This window comes from Limulus polyphemus, unplaced genomic scaffold (assembly GCF_000517525.1).
Source record: "Limulus polyphemus unplaced genomic scaffold, Limulus_polyphemus-2.1.2 Scaffold33, whole genome shotgun sequence".
Classification (NCBI taxonomy): domain Eukaryota; kingdom Metazoa; phylum Arthropoda; class Merostomata; order Xiphosura; family Limulidae; genus Limulus; species Limulus polyphemus.
The window spans coordinates 144,007-165,664 of NW_013665643.1; the positions used below are offsets into that span (position 1 = coordinate 144,007).

At 31.5% G+C, this 21,658-nt stretch overlaps 1 protein-coding gene across 1 annotated transcript in view; it reads right to left on the reverse strand.

Moving 5' to 3' along the window:
• LOC106460254 (venom factor-like) overlaps nucleotides 1-21,658 on the reverse strand; it is a 107,317-nt gene that overhangs the window by 80,778 nt on the left and 4,881 nt on the right. The window contains 4 exon segments of the mRNA XM_013919943.2: nucleotides 5,007-5,150; nucleotides 5,646-5,716; nucleotides 9,393-9,596; nucleotides 15,433-15,593. Of these exon segments, the coding sequence (XP_013775397.1) occupies nucleotides 5,007-5,150; nucleotides 5,646-5,716; nucleotides 9,393-9,596; nucleotides 15,433-15,593 (580 nt within the window).

A 21,658-nucleotide genomic window follows, 5' to 3' on the forward strand; every position in this document is an offset into this window, starting at 1 on the left:
TGATCTTTGGAAGTGACAAAATAATATACCAAATATATGACGAGCAGCACAATGTTCCAAGAACTAGTTTCCAAATCTCACAATATACAAAAAAAATATTCACGAATCTATAAAATGTCAAAAAAGTTCCAAATTAAACTACTCTATTAATTGAAAGCTGGTACATGAATAGAATATATACACACAGTTGGAGATAAAATGGATTTCCAGTTGACATAAACTGAAATGTGTTTCTGCATGTTTCAGTTGAAAATCATTTAATAACTTGTTGAATTTGAAGATGTTTCCTGGATTGTAATTTCTAAGATAATGAAGAACTAACGTTGTTAAACCGGTAATCCATCACCTACCAATCCCAATTGATGGTAGGTTTAATCACAAAATGGAATTCTACAGGTGAAGTAACATATCTGGTATGCATTAATATTGCTTTACCTATATTTATAGAAAGCTATATTTCCTCATTATGTAATTTTTCAAACTGAAATGTATATGATTAAGCTTTGCTTATATAAAAAAACAATGCAGATTTTTTCACTGAGAATGTTATAATTTAGATCAACTTTTGACTCAGCACTTGTTTAAAACAAGATTTTACATAAATATCTAAATATGTTTACTGAACATCTTAAATCAGTTTTCTGCATCCTTTAGATACACCATAAGAAAACATATCTTGTATTGGAAGTAATTATGGAAACAGTGAATAAAATGGGTTTAATATGCAAATATTATGGTATTGCTCTCCCTGCAGTATATGAAAATGAACTACACCAATGTCATAAGTTGATAGTTTACATTGTGACTAGCCATCATCCAACCAAACAGCCAGCAAAATGTCTATAAAAATACATGCAGTCATAATCTGTCCAATAGTAGTATGAATCCACTCTTCGCTCCCAGGTCTGAACTGTCAGATAACAAGAATTTAGAAATCAAAGTTCAGGATGGTGAAAGCTACTCCTCAAAACAAATTGAGGCCAAATTTCACGTTCCACATAGTGCTGTCCAGAAATTCTAAAGAGAGTAAATGAAACTAATACTTTCAATAATAGAAACAGTTGATACAGAAAGCTCAAACTCTTCAAAAGTGATGTTCTGTAACTCAGAATATGCTCTTTACATGATATACAACTATTTTACTTCTAGAACAGTAAGATACACATTAGCATGAAACAGGTGTGTAGCTGTTCAATAAACACTGCTTAGGAGAAAGAACAAAAGCAAAAGAGTAAAACAGGTATTAGACTTTGAGCAAATGGATGAGCAAAGACTGTCTGGCAATGACTAACAGTAACTTGTTCAACGACAGAGAAGAAAAATGGTAGCATATTGGTAGTATGGCCAATGCTCATCTGCAGCAAAACATGCTGAAGAACCAATACAAGTATGGGCTTCATGTCAGCCAATGTATCATAAATATACACAAAATCAATGGCACTCTGAAAGCTGACAAGTAAAATCATATTCTTATCCATCATGTCATTCCTTGAGGAACAAGACCTGTTGGGGTGAGTTTCATTTTCCAGCAACAAAGTGATTTGTGCAGTTAATAGTTATGTAATCCCCCCCCCCAAAAAAAAGGTTAACTGAATGCTCACAACCATAACATGGCCAGCACAAAGTACTTATATGAATACTGAGAAGGTCAAATGGCAACCAAGTAACTATAGATAAACTTACAGTATCATAAAAACAAAATGTACTGCTCTGTTTGAAGCAAATACAAAATATTATGCACTATACAACTTATTTGCTTTTTCTATAGTAACGTACAATACTAATAATAAATTGATCATTTAGCTGCTGTTTGGTTGCAATTACTCATTGTTTGTGTCTCCTGCAATACACGACTTCTATATGCATATCACCTCTGCATTTACATTCTTATTTATAATCCTGTATATTGAATACTAAGGTGAATATAAGATTATACAGTGTAACCAACATTTACATTGAAAAAGTAATGTAAGGCTCCAGAATCATTAACAAATGGGATCATTGAAAGGCTCTCCAGCCCCACACAAGAACTTCAAAGTGAATGCTTGTCAAGATAATTCACTGACATGCATAGGAAATAATTGTGGTTATTATAGTAACTAAGTCACACAAATTATCGCCCAAATGTTAAACTATTTGTTGTAATGAGCATGGAAAAGATTTAACTGTACTATAACTATCTTTGTTTACTACATGTATCAAATGTATAAAATTATTTATATAAAGTTTTTAGTCCATTTATTTAAATAACAAAATTCAAATAACCTGCATTAAAAGCATTTGAAAAATAAAATCTGCGTACATTTTTGCAAATAACTATAATGATAAGAAACTAATTATTTAACAGAAAAACCAATTCATGCACTAAGGTTTCATCATCTAAAACTTAAAATAACTTTTAGATCAACTACTTAAGAAGGATTTATTTTGAAATAAATTGTTGCAGTGTATGAAATTCTGGTTATCATTTGAGCAGAATAATAATTTTTTTCTGAAACTTCCTGTCACCTTAGAATTTTCAATGAAAATTTCCTGTGATACTCCCTCTGGCTTCTACAAAATATGGCCTGCAAGTTTTTTATTTTATTATATTTTTTCCCAAAGAAGCTTCCTGAAGCAAAATAAATTTTGTGAGAGATTTCACTTGCTGGTTTCCTGCAAAAGCCTTGACATCCTGTCTCATTTTTTGTCACCAAGGGTACTGTGGTAATGGTAATAATATCATCCTACCTTTGAGTATGTTGAAATGTATGCAATAATACTTAACCTTCTTTCTGTGTCCTAGGACTGAATCACAAACTTAGAAAGGTGTAGGGTAATAATAGGTTATACTGCTAATAGTTTTTAATATGTATTTTAAAATGTAAAGCTATTATGCTAACATAAAATTCAGGATTTTTGGAAAATACAGCAAAAGTCATGACTTATTTCTTAAGATACAATATATTAAAAAAGCATTTACATGCTCTAACATGCAGATATGGTTTTCATTTTGCAATGGGCCAAGAAAGGCTTAACGGTTAGCATGCCATACAGTGAATGTGAGAATGCAGGGTTCATATCTTATTGCCACAAAATCACGCTTTGCACTTTGGGTGCTTTATAAGAATGGTGTTCAATTCTCACTATTTGATTAGAGTAGCCCAAAAGTTGAAAATAAGTGCTGTTGTTGAGTAGCTACCTTTTGTCTAGTCTGTCAGTTCAAAATTAGTGATAGCCAGCACAGACAGCCCTTGCACAGCTTTACACAAATTTCTGAAACAACTTATTCTTTTTATACCATAAAGAGTCTTCTCGGGCCAAAGCTCAACGAATGAAGCAATATGAGGCATATGCCTAACATTAGTTATAGTTAGGAAACACTCACAGGTGAAGAATAATTGATCAACTTTCCATATTGCTAGACTGTAGCAATGTGCTACATATTTTTATAACTTAAAGTAAACCTGTAATTTGAGATTACTAAAAACCTGAAATGTAACTAAAACATTAATAATTGCTTTGTTTACATTTTCATTATAAATCAGTACATGGGAGAACAGAAATTTACATGTTGTGTTGTGACACTTTCACTGTTGGTCAGTTTGGTTCAATTCACCAATTTCAGTTTTTTATTCATTTTTAACTAAAGGAGAGGCTAGATAGTTAATATCAAGTGTTCTTATGACATATACTGATCCATCATGGTCAACACTATATTTCAATCACCCAGTAGATAAGTGTTTCAAAAAGTGTTTTACTAGTAATTACTATTGTGTTTGCCGCTTAGCTAAGTTATTAGAACACTTGTTTGGTACTCAAAAAGTCTCGGGCTCAATCCTGCTCACATATGATACAAAAATGGTATTATCAATGATATATTTCTATATATTTTCAGACAAATGAGAGTTACTGCAAAAAAATTTACACAGCATAGATGACAGTTCACAGCAATTACACTCTAGAAAACTGTAAAACATGCTTCAAGGTAATTGTGCCTAAAAACTAGTCCAACTTAAAATAAGTGATAAATATTTCTCGATTTAAAGTTTAAATAAAAACCAAAATTTAAACATTTATATGCACTCACCTTGACCCTAAATATATAAACATTTGGCCTAGCTTTTTGTTTTTTTACCCATGGCAAAATTTTCCACAGTTATAAATTAAATTATGCAATTAAAATTGATTTCATACCTAACTGAAAAATTAGTATAATGGTTTATAAGTTGCAGTATATTGTAAATACTATTCACAAAGTAATAAGCAGAAATGTGTCATGATTCATCATAACATTGAGATGTGGTGAGTTATAAATCCAAACTCTTTCAAAAGTAGTAACTTATAAATCTATCAATTAACAAAAACATTATTTATAGATCCTCATGCTACTTCAAAGTGATATTCCATGGTTTTTTCCCCAGTTTTGATTATCTGTTTAAAATACAATAGCTAGAATGGCCAAAATATAAATATAAAAACTAAAATATCTAAGTTTTTTTCTGAAACTTGTAAAACATGAAGTTGAAAAATCTCACATTACAGATCATAATGAAAAACAACCACCATTTTTTCATAATTATCCAGAAGATGTTAATAAACTGCAAAATAGTCTTTTTTCACTGCTAGAAAGTTCGAACAAAAAAAGAACAGCATTTGAAGATTAAAACAGAGAATAGCTAAGACAAAAGTGCTAAAATTTGTGATGCTTTTTTTTTCCATATTTAGGAACTGTATTTTTAGGTAATTTTTACAAAATTAAAATGCACGTATATTTAGTGTAATAGGTTTCTGACTAGAAATGCAAGGAGTAACATTTAGAGCCACATGACTATTCTGAATATGTAGAATATTTCTAAACTGAGTAATATTGGAATTTGGAAGTAATCCATATAAGATATAAAAAACTGTATAATAATTACGCTTACAAGCGATTACACTTAAACAGGTTTTACATAATTTTAAAAACTGACAGAATATAAATGAATCTGCATAAAAATGATTTATACAGAAGGTAGATATCTTACATCATAGCCGTATGAAACAACTACGGACCATTCACCAAAGAGAGGATAGGGTGGAAAACTGTAATCAAATGTATAAAACTCTGTCCTTCTTCCAACTTCCTTGATTTTCCAACTCTGATGCTCTACTGTGATATCCTGAGGGTTCTTCACTCATAAAAAAAAAAATCACAACATACTGGTATAGGAAATGTGAAAAATGTATTAGATGCATTAAAGCTGATCCACTGAATTTATTTTTTCACTAATATACTTATCCAACTATAGACAGCGTTATGAATAACTTTATAGTAGTAACTTTGTGTTACTATATAATAATTGGTCCCATTTGTGAAATACTGAAATATCATAAACAATTTATAAATACAGCAACACAGCTGTAGCTTAATATCTGTATTTTTAATACATATTTCATGATATTTGCAATACTTATACACAAATATTAACTTTCAAGTCATGGCATACGATTATACTTTAACATTACTGTTTATGAGAAAGATTGTCTAGCTCTGAAAAAGTACAATACATGTGAAAATTCAATAAGACACAACAATAATTAACTAATTACATAAAAATATCTTTATCATCACAAATAAATAATAACATTGAGAATACAAATGAAATAAAGAATGTATAACTCACCTTAATTTGCAAAGTAATCCTTTTATTTTCTGGTATCAGATCTTCATTTAAGGTGATAATTCGCATGTGTACTGTAAGAAAGGAAATGTATTATGTTTGGATAGAGATGCAAAGCTTAGGAATATGTGGTTCATTTGAGGTACTATGGGAAAGGTTTTTAGACATGTCTTTCCTACATATTAATGAACATATTTCCATATTAAAGGTTTTTCTGAGACGAATGAAATGATCTGAAGACATTAGTTAGGTAAATTTTACCAAAGATCCATTCAATAATGAAAATTATTTCTTTTTATAGCTCAGTGAACTTTAAATATGTCAGTTGAAAGTAGAAGCATGAGAGTGAGTCACAATTAATTTTAATTAAGTTATTAAGTCAGTCATCATATTTAGGGAGCAGCATTGCCTAGTGGGTAAGATTTTGTACTCGTAATTGAAAGACGACATATTCTAGGCATGCCCAGGATATGTTGTTGTATCCTTGAGCATATAACGGATATAATGGATACTAGTGGGTTTAACCTGCCTTTGAGTGACATACCATTCAAAGGGAATGTGTCATTATTCTCATCTGTTTTTGTCACAAGAAACCATAGTTACACAATAGCCTTATGTGCCATGCAAAGGCAAGATAAGGATTATCTTACAGGTTACTTATGGTTGTGCTTTTAATTGTAACTAATAAAATTCTTAAAACCTGAAGGTAAAGTTAATTACTTATAGATCATATGTCTTTTTTCCGTTATTTCATAGTGGAATTTCATATATATCTAACTATATTGGAAGTTTAGTTACAATCCCTTTTCTATGCAAATATATATAGATATTAGCCTGCTATCAATGTCCACTTAAAACAGCATCCTTCTTCTCAAACCCAAAGTTTTTTGTCTCTATGTTATAGCATAACATATTATACCTCAGATATTTAAAAATAAACTTTTTTATAGCTTATTAAACTATGTATAATAAAACATTAATTTAGCTTAGTGAAAAATGTGGGAGACTTAAAATTGATGTTAAGCTCAACTAGCAACAAATTATACAATCCACTAAAATGTCAAGTGCATGTGCAAGCTTATTTTCTACTTTAAGATAGACATTTCAAAATACATAAAATGTATATAATTATATCTTACCAATTACTATATAAAAAAAAAAAATTTTAAATTTCATTTTATTGAAACATCTTCATGATGAAATGCTAATCTGCTAATGACCAAACATCTATTTGTTTGTTCGTTTTAGCACAAAGCTACAAAATAGGCTATCTGCACTCTGTCCACCACAGAGAACTGAACTCTAATTTTAGTGTTGTAAATTCATAAACTTACCCATTCCAGGACCCAAACATAAAAAATAATAATAAAACAACAATTTCCTTCTTTCAACTATAAAATTTATTTAACAATTCTGAAATTATTAAGAATAAAATACTATGGCATTTTTCATGATAGTATTTGCCTAAATCTATCTAATTCCTTCATTTTGTTGTAAATTTCTAATATTACCTGAGTATCTTTTTTTTGACTTCAAAGAGAAATTGTTGATAACTATTGAAATACACACACAAATTAACTAAAGTTTTTAGAAAATTGTCTTTATACAAAAAACAAATACCCACTTAACATATATTTCTAAAATTAAAGTAAATTATTTACCTTTAAGTAAACTAGAAGTAATTACTTTAATGTACTGTGTAGCTAAGTTTGTGTACATTCAAGAGAGGAAGTGTGTGTCTGGAAATTATAAGGAGCAACATAAAAGATCCCTTGCAAAAACAAAACTATCAGGAAATTTGAAAATTTTGGTAAGCTAGGTCCTTCGATTGTAGGAAAAAAGTCACAATTTGAAAATTTATGTTTATAAAAGTTCATAGAAGTTAAATTATTGAATTATTCCACTCATATATACCTGACAGATGCAATTGACTCTGCATTGTATATAAATATGCTTGTCAAGTTAACAGACTGTTTGTATTTTTGAATATTAGACATAATACCATGATGTTATGTAAGTTGTGTTATTAATGTCATGTACCTTCATATAATGTTACATATCATGCTTCATGCTATTATTGTAATAAATAACTAGCTTAAAAATGTTTTTCATTGTATCACTTTAAATTGTGTTCGGGTATTCAAAAACTTATGACTTTTTTTTTCCTAGCCAAAATTGTGACTTTTTTCTTGTTACTTTATTTCTAACCACTGGTCCTTCATAACACAACCAAAAATGTGGAAGGAAAAAGTTATAAAAAAAGACCAAAATCGTGGTGGACCCTTAATATAATCATAATGCACAAAAGCAACAGAATTAAGTGGCTTGCATTAACATTCTTATTTGAATAAAGATTAAATACCACAACAATTATTTTATAAGGCTTATACTTGCTTGGCCTAATGTGTCATGTCCTTCTGCATAATTTTCTATATAAATGACATTTGATGAACTGTAAAAATAAGATAACACACTAACAAAAATAGGGTAAAACTTATGACAACACTACTAAAAATGTCTTAACATTTCTACCAAAAGGTTTACAACCTAATGACAAAACTACCAGCAGTTTTTCATTTACTTAACACTTATATTAAAGTATTTACTAACAGTTGACATGACTAACAAACTTTGGTTACTAGTCATTTCAACTGAGGTGTAAAAGAGAAATGTCCTGAGATGCTCTTTGACATTTCACGTGTTTTTGGAAGTTCCTGGGTTATCATAAAAAAAAACAAGTGTGGTGATTCACATGCACAAATGAATTTTCACTTGTGAATTGCATGGTTGATTTAAATTATGAGATATTACAAGGAAATAGCAGGACAGCATTTACTCTTTAACACTCTGAATATGTGCATTATACTAACAAAATTATCAATTTTATCAAAACTATGATAAGGAAGAAACTACACAACATTGCTACATTTAAAAGATTAATTTTAATTTAGATTTTCTTCTTTGCCTTGTACAATATACTCATCAGAATCATCTGAGGTGACGACATATATTTATCTCCTTGTAATGATCTTTTCCTTCTTCAGAATCTAAGATCCCAACTTTTCTCAGCAACTTTTGTTTTTCTACACTTCTCATGATACATAGCAATTGTTCTCTCAATAATTTCATCCCTCCCTTTTACAATCCAATTTTTCTGACTAGCATAGATAATAAAAACTGACTCCATTCTTTAAGCTTATCGAAATGAATCTGTCTGATACCATAATGTCAGATTTCCCATAACCTTGCAATATTTCCGGTTAAATTCTGTTGACTTTGGCTGTCATTTTCTCTATCTTATTCATGAACAATCACAACAACTTAAAGATATATTACTATACTGTTCAAGATATTTTTAAAAATAATACATTTTCACTTTCCCCAGGAGTATTCAAAATTGTAATGTAACTAAGTTGGCCTTTCATGTATGCAACAAATAGTTTGTATAAAAAGTTGTGTGTGAGTGTGAGTGCATCAAATGAAAAGGAATGAGGTTCTCTAAAAATTACCCAGGTAAAAGGCACAAGCAGCAAAATTGCAAGCACTGTTAAAGTTAATTTCATTGTTTTGCTTATTTATCTCAATAAAATTATAGACAAGTAATATGTTAACATAAATTTCCTTTAAATTCAAATGCTTATCAGAAGATAAATTTAATTTGTTTGTCTGTAAAACAAAATATTCCCAAGTAACACACATACATAAACCTTAATCAAACCTACAGCAACAATGTAAACATAATTTACTGACCTGTTTGCTTTGGAGTATAAATTGGTTTATCAGTTTGGATAAAAACATATCCAGATCTTGGGTTAACCAAAAGCAAAGCCTCTTTATGAAACCCATTTCCTGCCTTTGCCACAAGAGACACATAGTGTTTTGCAGTTGAAACCAGAATATCTTTATCTGGTAAATCTTCTGGGTTTACTTGAACTCTGAATTCTGTACTTATTCCTATATCAAAAGCCATATTTATGAATATGAGATTAATAAAAAATTTAATAAGCCAATTTCTAAAAATTAAGTGTACAAAATATATCACTTTCTGAAAAAAATATTTATTTACTTAAATCATAATATAACATAACTTTAAAATCATTTATTATTAAAAACTTTTCTTTTCAAAATAAAAATGAAATTCCTAAGCATGCAACTAGTATTTTGTATGAGTTTTATTTGTTCTAAAAAATACAGCTTATGTTTAGATATTGAATGAAAATACTTAAAAATACTAACAAAACTTCTCTATAAACAACAAGCTGAGGTACCCATCCAGGTTATGAAGTTAAAAATATGGAGGGTGGATGCTTCGATAAATAACACAAAAATGTTAACTTTCACACAATTTATTTAAAACATATTACAGTATTCACTATTACCTCACCAAAAGTTTTGTATAAGCTTTAAGAAAACTTAATATGTATACACTGTGTAGGGGTACTTTCTGTTACCCGCTTTCAACAACCAGCTGTTAATGTTCTTCCACAGCGTTTCATGTGATTAATTAATTGATGACCATTGGCAACAGAAGAGTATTATGGGCCAAAGTTGAAAGGTCATAGATTCAAAGTAGGAAGTGGGTATAATTCAATAAATGGCTCTTCATATCAGCCTTATTGTGGCTCTTGGAGTAGAAACTTCAGCTGAGTTTATGCATTATTGCAATAGTGGCAGCCATTTTTTAAAATTGCATTCCTCTAAAGAGAGTGTTAGTACACTCTCTGAGATATATAATATGTTTGTGTGCCCTCCACACACATTGTGTGTATGTTGTATTATAGACAATTTAATAAAGTTTTTTTTCCTTTGTGTAAGCACATAATGCCAACTATGAATGTAGTTAGCGTTAACTTACGTCAAAGGTAATAAATGCTGAATAACAGCAATGATGGAGGTGAAGGGGGTTGTGAACCCTCATTAACATGCCCCTTATTCCATACAAAGATTATTTCAGATTGTCCCAGTGACCTAGGAGTAGTTAGATAACAGGCACACAGACTTTTGTGCTTTATATATATATATATTGGCTGAGCCATAAAAATAACAAATCTTACTAACCAAAACAAGTTCAAACTTGCAAACAGATATCTTAAATCACATTTACTATAACAGCAGTGTAGCATTTCATAGGCTTATTTTTACAAATGTTCCTTCCAAGCTAATGCAAATGTGGATCCATTTTAAGTTTGCAGCTACAAAAGTATGCACAAGACTTAACTACAGAGAGTTCCATGTTAGTACAATCTAAATGAAAAACTGGCTTGTTTTTAAGAAATGCATGTGTTGTATTGTAACATACAGGGTTTTCCTCAATTTCTAAATTGTCAGTAAACTACAATACCACTAAAAAGCTCAAGAAATTTATTAAGATATGTAAGACAAGCAAATAATGAAAATGAATGAAGAAAAATTAGTTAGCTTTCAAAAATGCTTAAATTAGATTAATTAAAAAAAGGTATGTTACATCAGTATAATATTAATTTACTTTAAATACATATATTTTTAAATTAATTTGCTCAAATATAATTTATGGTATTATAAAAATGTTAGTACACAGTATGCAGCTGGGTAACTTGGGGCATTTTTGAGAACAACAATTACTTGGTATCAAGCTACACAAGACAACAATCTTCTTGTTATTGCTACATACTACCTCTTATACTATATAGTGTAGTAAAGCCTTCAGGTCTGTGTTTGATAAAATATCATGTTATTGTTAACCTAATAATTCTGAAACTATAAATGTCATAATATCATTACCAAACTATTATCATGGGATAAACAAAAATTGAAAGAAACAGTCTAATAGAAAAATATATATATAGTTTAAGATTACTGGAATATATTTTTTTTTCAAGTTGATATTCTTTATCTATGATGTGATGTATCTTTTTATATTTACATGTGAATATGATGCACAATACCTAAAATTTTACAAAATATACAGCTTTTATTTAGTTTTAAGTATTGTGTGAGATAGTGAATTCTACTTTTATTTAGTTATGGTTTTCTTTACTGTTTATTTATTACTCATTCTAGTGTTTAGTTCAACTGTGAATTTTAGTTACATTAAAGTGCTAACTCACGTTCTAGCTAGAATACATTGAAGTTGAGTATGTCTGTATTATGAAATGGATACAAGCTTCCCTTAACAGTGATGTACAGAGATATTAACACTGTGAAAGGTTATGTAAATTACCTACTCACATGGTATGTATTCTCATGGTCTAACCTCTAAATAAAAACCCTTCCTAGATCTTAAACACGTTAGTTCATGAGATATACTTATGACAAATTATTGCTGATTGTTGCTTGATATTGTTATTGATCTTGAAAAGTGATTTAATTTTGAAATATTATGTTTTTTCAGAATTAGTTATTATTTTTCTTGTGGTTCTTTTTTCCTAATTCCTTTATTTATTATATATAAAAAAAGACAGACCACAACTGTTGCAGTGGGTTATTGATTATTGAGTTAAAGATTTGTTAATCAGTTTTAAGTTAAATTTTGTGGCTGTTAAGGTTATTTTTTTGACAAAGAAATACAGATAGAAGTGCTGTAGATATGAAAAAATTAGCAAATAACTGTTTAGAGCTTATTTGTGAAGTTAGGCCTATCATGATAGACTATGCAAGTGTATAACATGTTGTTGAAGAAATAATACTTTCTCTGTCATTAAATGTACTAAATTTTGTATTATCCAAATAATCAAAAAGAACCTGTTCAACAACAGAAACAGCTACAATACTTATGTCAAGAGCTGGATTATTTTGATAAAAATAAAACCTAAATTGAAACTTCAGATCATGACAATTTTGAAAGTATAGTCAAAAATATACAAGAAGAAACAGATAATTAAGAGATCAGAAAGAAAGTTACAGAAAATTTGAAGAAATACAGTAAGTTAAAAGATTAATTACAAAAATGAGACATAAGGCTTACAGAAAAATTGTGAACCCAGCTAGGTCAGCTTGATGGAAGCCATGATGAAGAATATATACACTTGAGTTGTAAAAGCCATATCTATGTACCGAATAATAATATAAAACAAACTAGAAAAACTTCAAAAGAACATCAGTGAAGTGGAAAAGAATTATAACAAATCTGAAGTACAGAAGGATTGAAACAAGATCAACAAAGTACAAGATAACATCAATGTCAGAATAAAACATTTAGAAAATGAATTTGTTAATGTAAGTATCAGCCATCCATACCTCTCTCTCAAGCCACTCAAAATTTCTGACCTCAAACATCACTAACTATGCAATATAGAATAGGAGAATCTATGTGGTCTACACCTGTTATCACTACTGTTGTGCAATCTATGACTACAGGGTCTTCCTGGACTACTTCATCTACACCATTACATCATCAACTTACAGAGTATAGCATGCCAGTTCAACAAAGTAACCAACATATTATAATAAAACTTACCATGGGAGGCATATAATATTATGTTTGAAATAATTTCCAAGGTGAAAGTGATTAAGAAAAAGTTATTCATCTCACTGCAAGTTTAAACAGACCAGCTCGAACAATATTAAGCAACCTTTGAACTCAGAAGGACAATAATGGCTGCCTTATCAAATAAATTTGGAATGTTACATCAAAAGGACATTTTTACATCACAGTTTAGGAGTAGAATAAAGAGGAATGACAAGATGTTAGCTGAACATGCTGAAGATATAGAAAAGCTTACTCAATTGTCTTACCTGTAAGCTTCACATTAAACGATGAATTCACTGGCCCGTGACCAATGCATAGATTTTATAGTGGTTGAAGATACAAAAATTAGCTAAAACAAAGGGAGATGCACATCTTTAAAGGAAGCTGTCCAATAAATTTTGGAACTTGAATCAATGAAAGTCACAAATAACCTACTAAAAGCACCATTCAGGAATTATTGGATAGTCACATCAACAAGTATTGAAACATCAACTCCCTCTAATGGAAGTCTAGAATAAATCAAACAATTACTTGCTCAAAATAGAAGAAGTAAACCAAAAAACAGTGTGTTTTTAACTGCTACTTAAGATGACATATTGCCATGAACTGGGGAAAGAAAAACTGCTCTCAAAGGATGTCATAAAAAGGGAGTTTCTGTAAGTGTAAAAAACATGAGCAATAGACAATAATAAACTAAGGAGACAATACCTTGAAGATGAACCCCACAACTCAACAAGAATAAATGGGCAACAAAAAGTTAGACATCAGAAAACAGGGATTGGCTGGACTTAAGGGGCAATGTTCAGCTGACAATACTCCAGGTGTCCCAGTCAAGATAAGTAGTTCACTATTTCAAGAAACTAGATCTCAAGTCAATGGATACTCTGATGGAAAGCCTTACAATATGTTGATTGACATTGGGATTATAGTTATGATTGTTTAATCCAATACGGCAATAAAAAAGTGGAAAATTGCCTGCAAACAGTTAAAGGTCATAAAGTTTCAGCAAGAGGAAAGTTGGAATTTAACTTAATAATGGGAAGCTTCCCTACATAGCATGTTGTGTGGGTAACTGACATCAAAGAAAACTGTGTAGTTGGAATAGACTTTGTGAAGAAACATGAATGTGAGGTTAGACTTGCTTCAAACAGTTTCACAGTTGTGACCAGGAAATTCTTGTGTACTACTTGACAAAGCCAGAGATTGAACTCCTAGTGACAACAACAATAGCAGTTACTATACCATCAAGAAGTTAAATATTCATACTAGGACTTATTGAGAACAACTTTAGGTCAAATATTCCAGCTTGTCCGGAAGAATTATTTGATGGAAAACTTTTACAAACCTGAAGAATATGTATATCATCATTAGGCCCATGAAAATAATAAACCATGAAATCTAATTGAATTCTGAGTGGAACACTGCAAGATGTGAAGCTGTAGATATAGTATGTAGGAAGCCTGATGTCAAATCTTCATGTAAAGGGAGCTTACCTCCTCACTTACAGGGGCTGTGGTCAATTCTATAGATGAAATAGCTTGCTTATAGAACACCAAAATACATTCTCCAGTAGACCTCATCACTTAGGCTGGACAAATGAAAAACTGGAGATACAATAATCTAAGCTGACTTTCAGCTGCAAAACAGTCTGAGGCTCTTAAAGAAATAGATTTCATGAAAGAATGAGGCATAAGTAAAACCAAGTGCTCATCCTATTTGTACTTGTAAGGAAGAAAGATGAATCAAAAAGGTTTTATGTGAACTAATGGAAGATAAAAAAAATAAAAAAACGGATATCTACCCTCTGCCAGGCATTTACTCTACCTCAGATGCTTTATATGGATCTAAATGGTTTTCAACATTGGATATAAAAAGAGTAGACAGTAGCAAGTATGATCAGCCCAATTTCCAAAGATCTATCAAATTGCTGGAATCAAATGACCAGAACAACACAGCCGTTCATCCTTCTTCTGATCAATTAGCCATTTATGTGGATATACATCAGAATGAGGGATCAAGATTCTACACTCCTAATCATGAATTATCAAATAATGACACATGCATCCTACCAGCATCACTGATGTTTGGAGAGAACTTTATTATATATCTTGGTATAATTATGAGCTTTTTCACATATTTTTTGTAGTTACATTCATGCTCATCTTCCATTTATTTCATCAATTCCACAAAGAGAAATACACAAGTGCCTAATACCATATAAAATAGCTTTTATATATCAAGTACTTAAGATGAAAGTTCACAGATAAAACTTTTATTACATACAAAAGTTAGTACTATAAATTTGATGTTCATACTCAAATGATGATTTTATATTAAACATACTTGGCTGAACCCGACCAACTGTTCTGGAAAAGGTCTTAGTTTTTCCAGGATGATCCTGAAGGTACACTTCAACATCCTCTGCTCTATTTCCTTCCACAATAATGGAAACAGTTTCTTGCTCACCTATTCGCAATGTGTTTGGTGAAGCAACAAAAATGTTTCTGCAAAAGTAAGAAATATATATATTTTAATTTAAGCTTAGCAGAATTTGAATTTTTTTACTGACATAGTGTAAAGTGGACACAATGCCACTCCATTCACTCTTATACAATCAGACTAGTTTTACATCAAATTAATTTCCCATACACCTTTATTAATAAAAGTAGAATGAAAACACATATTATAATAATCATACTTGTGAATCTGTAAAACTCTGTAGTCTTCTAGATTAACTTTCTGAGAAGAACTACTACGTACAATAATATCAAATGTAATCACTTTCAAACTTATGATTTATATTAACCTTATAGTTGAATGTGTATATGCTATGGCAACAATACTGGCACTAAGGATTGTTCATCCTTAAATGTTTATTAATGAGGAACCAAAACCAGAAAAATATTTGAGCAAGAAAGTCTAGCTGTAGTATTTCAAGTTTCAAAATAGATACAGCACAGTAACCACAAATGTTACGATTTTCCTACACTGAAAATGTGTTTCTTACAGATACTTCTGCTCACATATATAACTATTCTTGTTCAGTGCTGCCCTCTATTTGTTAAACTTTTTTTGCATGTCACAAGCCTTTCACTCCCACACACGCCTCAATTCACATGGGTTAACTGATTCTCACATGCAAATTATCATGCAACAATCCCCCACCAATAGTAGAGCCACACACCCACATGACTCTCTTTGTTATTCTACCTATTACTTCGAGTTTAGGCATAAATGTAAGCACCAATTGACAGTGGGAAGAAAGGGTGGGAAGTGTGAGCAGAAGTACCTGTCGGAAATATATTTTCAATGTAGAATAATTATAAGGACATTGAATTGTTGGAGAAGGTTCAGAGAAGAGCCACTAGAATGATACCTGAGATGGTGGGATTGTCCTATGAGATGAGACTAAAACCTCTAAGCTTATTGTCTCTGGAGAGGAGAAGGGTCAGAGACGATTTGATTGAGGTATTTGTGATTATTAAGAGTATCAATAATATAGATCCATCAAACTTTTTTTTTATCTTTAGCAGTGAAAACAATAGGACAAGGGGTCATAGATTCAAATTTTGGCAGCGTAGGCGTCGTCTTTAGTTTAGCCATTATTACTTTTTAAACAGGGTGGTTAGCTTTTGGTATGAGCTGCCTTCAAGAGTATTGGAGGCAAAAAAATTATTTGAGTTCAAGAGAAGTTTGGATGAATACACGAGTAGTAAGGGGTGGTTACAGTTGGGAGCTGGAAGGGACAGCCTTAATGGTCTAATATGCTCCTTTTCGTCTCGTTAAAATTTTATGAATATGAGGGTTTTTCCCCTAGTGTGGTTAAAAAGACAATGAGCAAAGGTTAGAAATAGCAGAGCCCCAACCAATAATTGTTTTAAGATGTTGTAATTAAGGCCCTTAAAAGAGATACATTTTGGACTACATTTGAAGATATGTCTTCCTCTGTTTTCTTTAAAACTGAAACATTTATGTTCATTAAATTTTAAACTACTCAAGCAAGTTAATTTTACAAAATATCTTCTTGCTAGAAGTAACTTAATATATTATTAAAATGTTTCGTATATATTTTATAATAATATATTGTTGCGACAGCGGAGGTCACGTGACTAGTATCACGCCACGTCCTTCTCGAACGTTCACGTCCCTTCCTTAATTGTCGAGAACCTACTAGATAAGTCGTAGTCTTGTATATATAAACCGGTAAGAACTGAACGTGAGGTAATGAGTAAGAATATTGTTGAGCACGTGAGAAGGTCGTTGTGAATTATAGCGTTTGTTATAGAGCGACTGTTAAAATTAAGTGTATCGCAAAGTTGTATTCAGAAAGAATAAACAGTTTTATTTAAGAAAGGACTTGTGTCGCTAAAGTTTCGTCGGAACGAAATTTACGGAAAATTAACTAACTAACTAGCATACAGTAACTGAAACTGAAAAACCGTATTTCACTTTCAGGGTCTTAGTTTATAAATTATAGCGAACTTTCTTTCTTTAATGTTACTCAAGTTTCAATTTCAAAGGTTGTTTTAACATCTGACAAAACTATTATATTGCTCAGAATCAAAATCATTAGTTTCAGACTGTAAAGGATGGAAACATTATTTATTAATTACAGGACTTACCAGAACTAGTAGAAACGCCGCCCTACGAGCGGCCGTTTGTCTAATAGTAGTATTTATACTTCATTGAAAAAAAATTTAGAAATAAGTTTTTAAGAACTCCAGTTTCTCAGTAATGCATTTAAAAATTACATCATTATAGATATAATCAAACCCTAGATACAGTCCTAGTGAAAGTCGTGTTCTTGTTGTGAAAATATTAGTTTTATTTAAAATTGTGTTCTGTTATGAATAAGCAGTTGTCACACATACCATAGTTATTTTTCTAATTGTCTGAATCTTGAATACACAAAGTGTGAATTTTTTATGGGTTTTGTTTGTGCTGCCAATCAATAGATAGCGCCACATCTCATAAGCCTCAATCACCACTACGGGTATTGAGATCTGGTTGTATTTTAGCACAACAGATGGCACCATCGTATTTATTATTTCGGTTACATAGATAGATATATAGACGGCCACGCCATTGCTCTATTATAGTAAGATGCAGAGATAACACACTATTTTTTAAAGCAATCGTAGACTTATTGCTTTAATTAAAAAAAAATAGGAGGTATAACACACATGATCAGCGGCTGAAAGCTTACCAGCATAAGACAATACCATGCATCATGACTCCGTCAGAGTTGTAAGATCTGTCTGAACGTGCCAACTCTGCTCTCACAATATAAACTCTCTGTAGCTGAACAAATACACAATTAGGTTATTAAAATACAGATGTATCTCTACTTTGTGTGATAGTCATAAAATAACTTCACGCTCAAAGTGGTGTTGGATACAATACATCTATTTCACAAAAATGGAATATACCACCTTTGAGTAATTGATGCCATACCGACCAATATTTATGACCTAGTCCGAATTTTAGCATGTTCCAAAGTAAAACTTTTGTTCATTATACACTATAGGAAAGTGTGATGAGTGATATCTGTATACCATAAAGTTTCAGATATAATTTCTTTTCTTTCTCGTTGTCTAGCCCAGCTGACAGGTTCTGGTATTGAATGAAAACCTCTTAGACAACGACTTGTGAGAGGCAAAAGATAGATATCAAATCATATTTTACACAACTCTAAATTAAAATCAACAACGGATGAATTACGAGGAATCTAAAAAAGACACTGCAATCTATGTTGTTGTTGTTGTTTTTTTAACCTTCCGTACTGAAACTGTAACTTGAAAACGTTCCCCAGTTTGAACAGAATATGCATATAGTTTTGTATCTTTCCATAGTCTTTGTCTGTGCATAAATGTATTTCACAAAAAGTATTGTTGTCTTCTTAGTGCATAATTACACAATGGGCTGTTGCACTCTGTCAACGAGAAGATTGAAACCCCGGATTTTAGTTATGTAAGTCTGTAAACTTACCGCTGACCAACAGGCTAGAATTTCTTTCTAATCACAAAATACTATGATTGCATATTTATGTAACATATCTTTGAACACATGTTCATCATCAGTAGTTTTCTTAATTTTATAACCTGAACAGTGGCGTAACTACAAAAGATGCCCCCCCCCCCGCATAAAAAGTAATTGGAGCCCTTTATATTTACTCCCTATAATTGGATTTTCCTCCCCTTGTCCGTAGTTATTATGTCTGTGAGGCCCTTCGACCCGCTCCTCCTGCAATCAATTGCGGGGCCATACTTACACCAATGAACGTGTATATTACATAAAAAGTATCTTAATAACGTTAGTTATACTTCGTAAGTTTGACGACCTAAAAAAATTATTACACTCAGTCAGCATTATGAAACTGAAAAACTAGTTATCTACATTTACTTATGGTTGACTGTCACTGAAATTCCAAAATTCTGGAAAAACTGAACGGGTGAAGTTTTGTCTTAGAAGTAAAGACTGTTAAGTGTCACATACTTTGACACACATCTAAGAATGGAACAACCGAGTTTTGTTATTCTTTGTGAAATTTTGAGCAACGCTACTCTGTGCTAGCCGTTCCTAATTTTGAAGTGATGAACTAAAGGGAAGGTAGCTGGTCAACACCAACTACTGCCAACTCTCAAGCAACGAATAGTGGGTTTGACCATCGCATTAGAACACTCCCAGGTATGAAATGGTGGGTATGTTCAGCGACAGGCTTCGATCTCGTGACCTGCAGATTACGAGTTGAGCGCCCTAATCACCAGGCCATTTCTTGCCAAGGGTTAGATTGTATATCTATATAAATATAATAGTACTGTCTATTGTATGTCCATGTAACTACGTCGCAGAGTGTGGATGGATCTTCATCAAAATTGGTATGGAGGTTCACGCGGGGGTACATACAAATCTTCAGTTTTGCAATTTGCGTTGGGCGGTGTCTACCACTACTTCGCCCCCTGTAGATGGATCTTCACCAAATTTGGTATGGAGATTCATTGGGTCCACGGGGAGATACATACAAATGTTTAGTTTTATGTTTTGCGGTTTTTATGGTCTTTTTTTTTACCACTACTTTCCCTCTCTTTTGATGGATGTTCTCCAAATTTGGTATGAAGGTTCATTGGATCCGTGCGGAGATACATACAAACTTGCGGTTTGACAATTTGTGTTTTGCATTTTTTATGGGGTTTTTGCGTTTATTTTCAATTACATATATAAGGGAAGCAACTTTTCATGTTCTAAGATAACCTTTCATTAATCATGAATTTACATAACTTTCGTCTAGTAGATGGGTACTCCAGTTAGGTTTTAATAGTTTACTTTCCACCTTCAGCGTATTCCCAAAACTTGTTTCACAAATGTATTTGTGATATAAAAATTGTATTTACGTCATATTCACGAAACAAGGAAAATGTGATTATTTCGTTCCAATTTTGAAACTGTGGGAGAAAAGTCTCACTACGCACAAGAGCGGTAGACGGAGATTAAATGCAGAAGTCGAGCAGTCATATTTTACGAACCAAGAGGGATGTGAACTTAAAAAAGTTAGATATAAACTTTTCTAACGTTTGAGAATACCACAACTATTCCGTTATTAATAATTTAAATAAAAAGTATTCAAGTACTTATTCAATATTATATCACATCTCAAAACAAGATTAATATTACATCGTTGCGATTTTTTATATCGAAAAAATAAATATATAAATAAACAGTGTTTCTTCTTACGGATGGTACCTTTGTATGCCGATATACCTATGTTATTTGTATACTGCGAATCATTCGTTTCCTGTCTCCTAATTTAAGAAATAGATCTATATGTGAACTTCGCAACAGACAAAGCTTTTACCCGAGGAAAAAAATCATATCAATCCAGGTGTCGAATTATTGATAACTCATAACATATAAGGAGGGGTACGAAGAACTATATAAGTGTCATGTGTTATGTTACTTAACATAAAACCAGTGTTTTTGTATGTCTGGCTGTGTTTAACTCTTAACACACAGTCTGTAAGAAAGTAAGATCGAATTTGGGGTTATGTGGGCTACAGAAGAGCGCCACGGATTCCTGTATTCAACTTAAAACAAAATAATGTACTGCGATAAAAAGTTAGAAATCGATCTGTTAACCTCAAAAATCCACGCTTTCCGCCAAAAGAACTCATATAACCTATATAAAAGGCAGTGTGCGTCACGTCACGTTTGATTTCTCATAATAGAATGAGTCATAAAAGCCAAAATACATTTATCCAGATAGAATAGTTCGATTACTGTTTGCCCATAACGATTTTACTGACGAGGGTGCAAGGGAGCCGTGGATGGGGTTGTTGCGTAAAACCTTATAAGTGTAGTAAGTGTTGTTATAATGAGCCTAGAGCCAAGTGCATAAAATTTATCATGAAAGTAAAATTATCGATTCAATTTTCAACTAATACCGTTTACGAATTAAGCTATTTTCTATATATTAGAAGTTGTTAATTTAACTGATTTTTACCACTAAATATTCTATGAATACGCCTTATTTCCTTTGTCACTCTGTCGAGAACGCCTTCACGCTCCTTTTTTG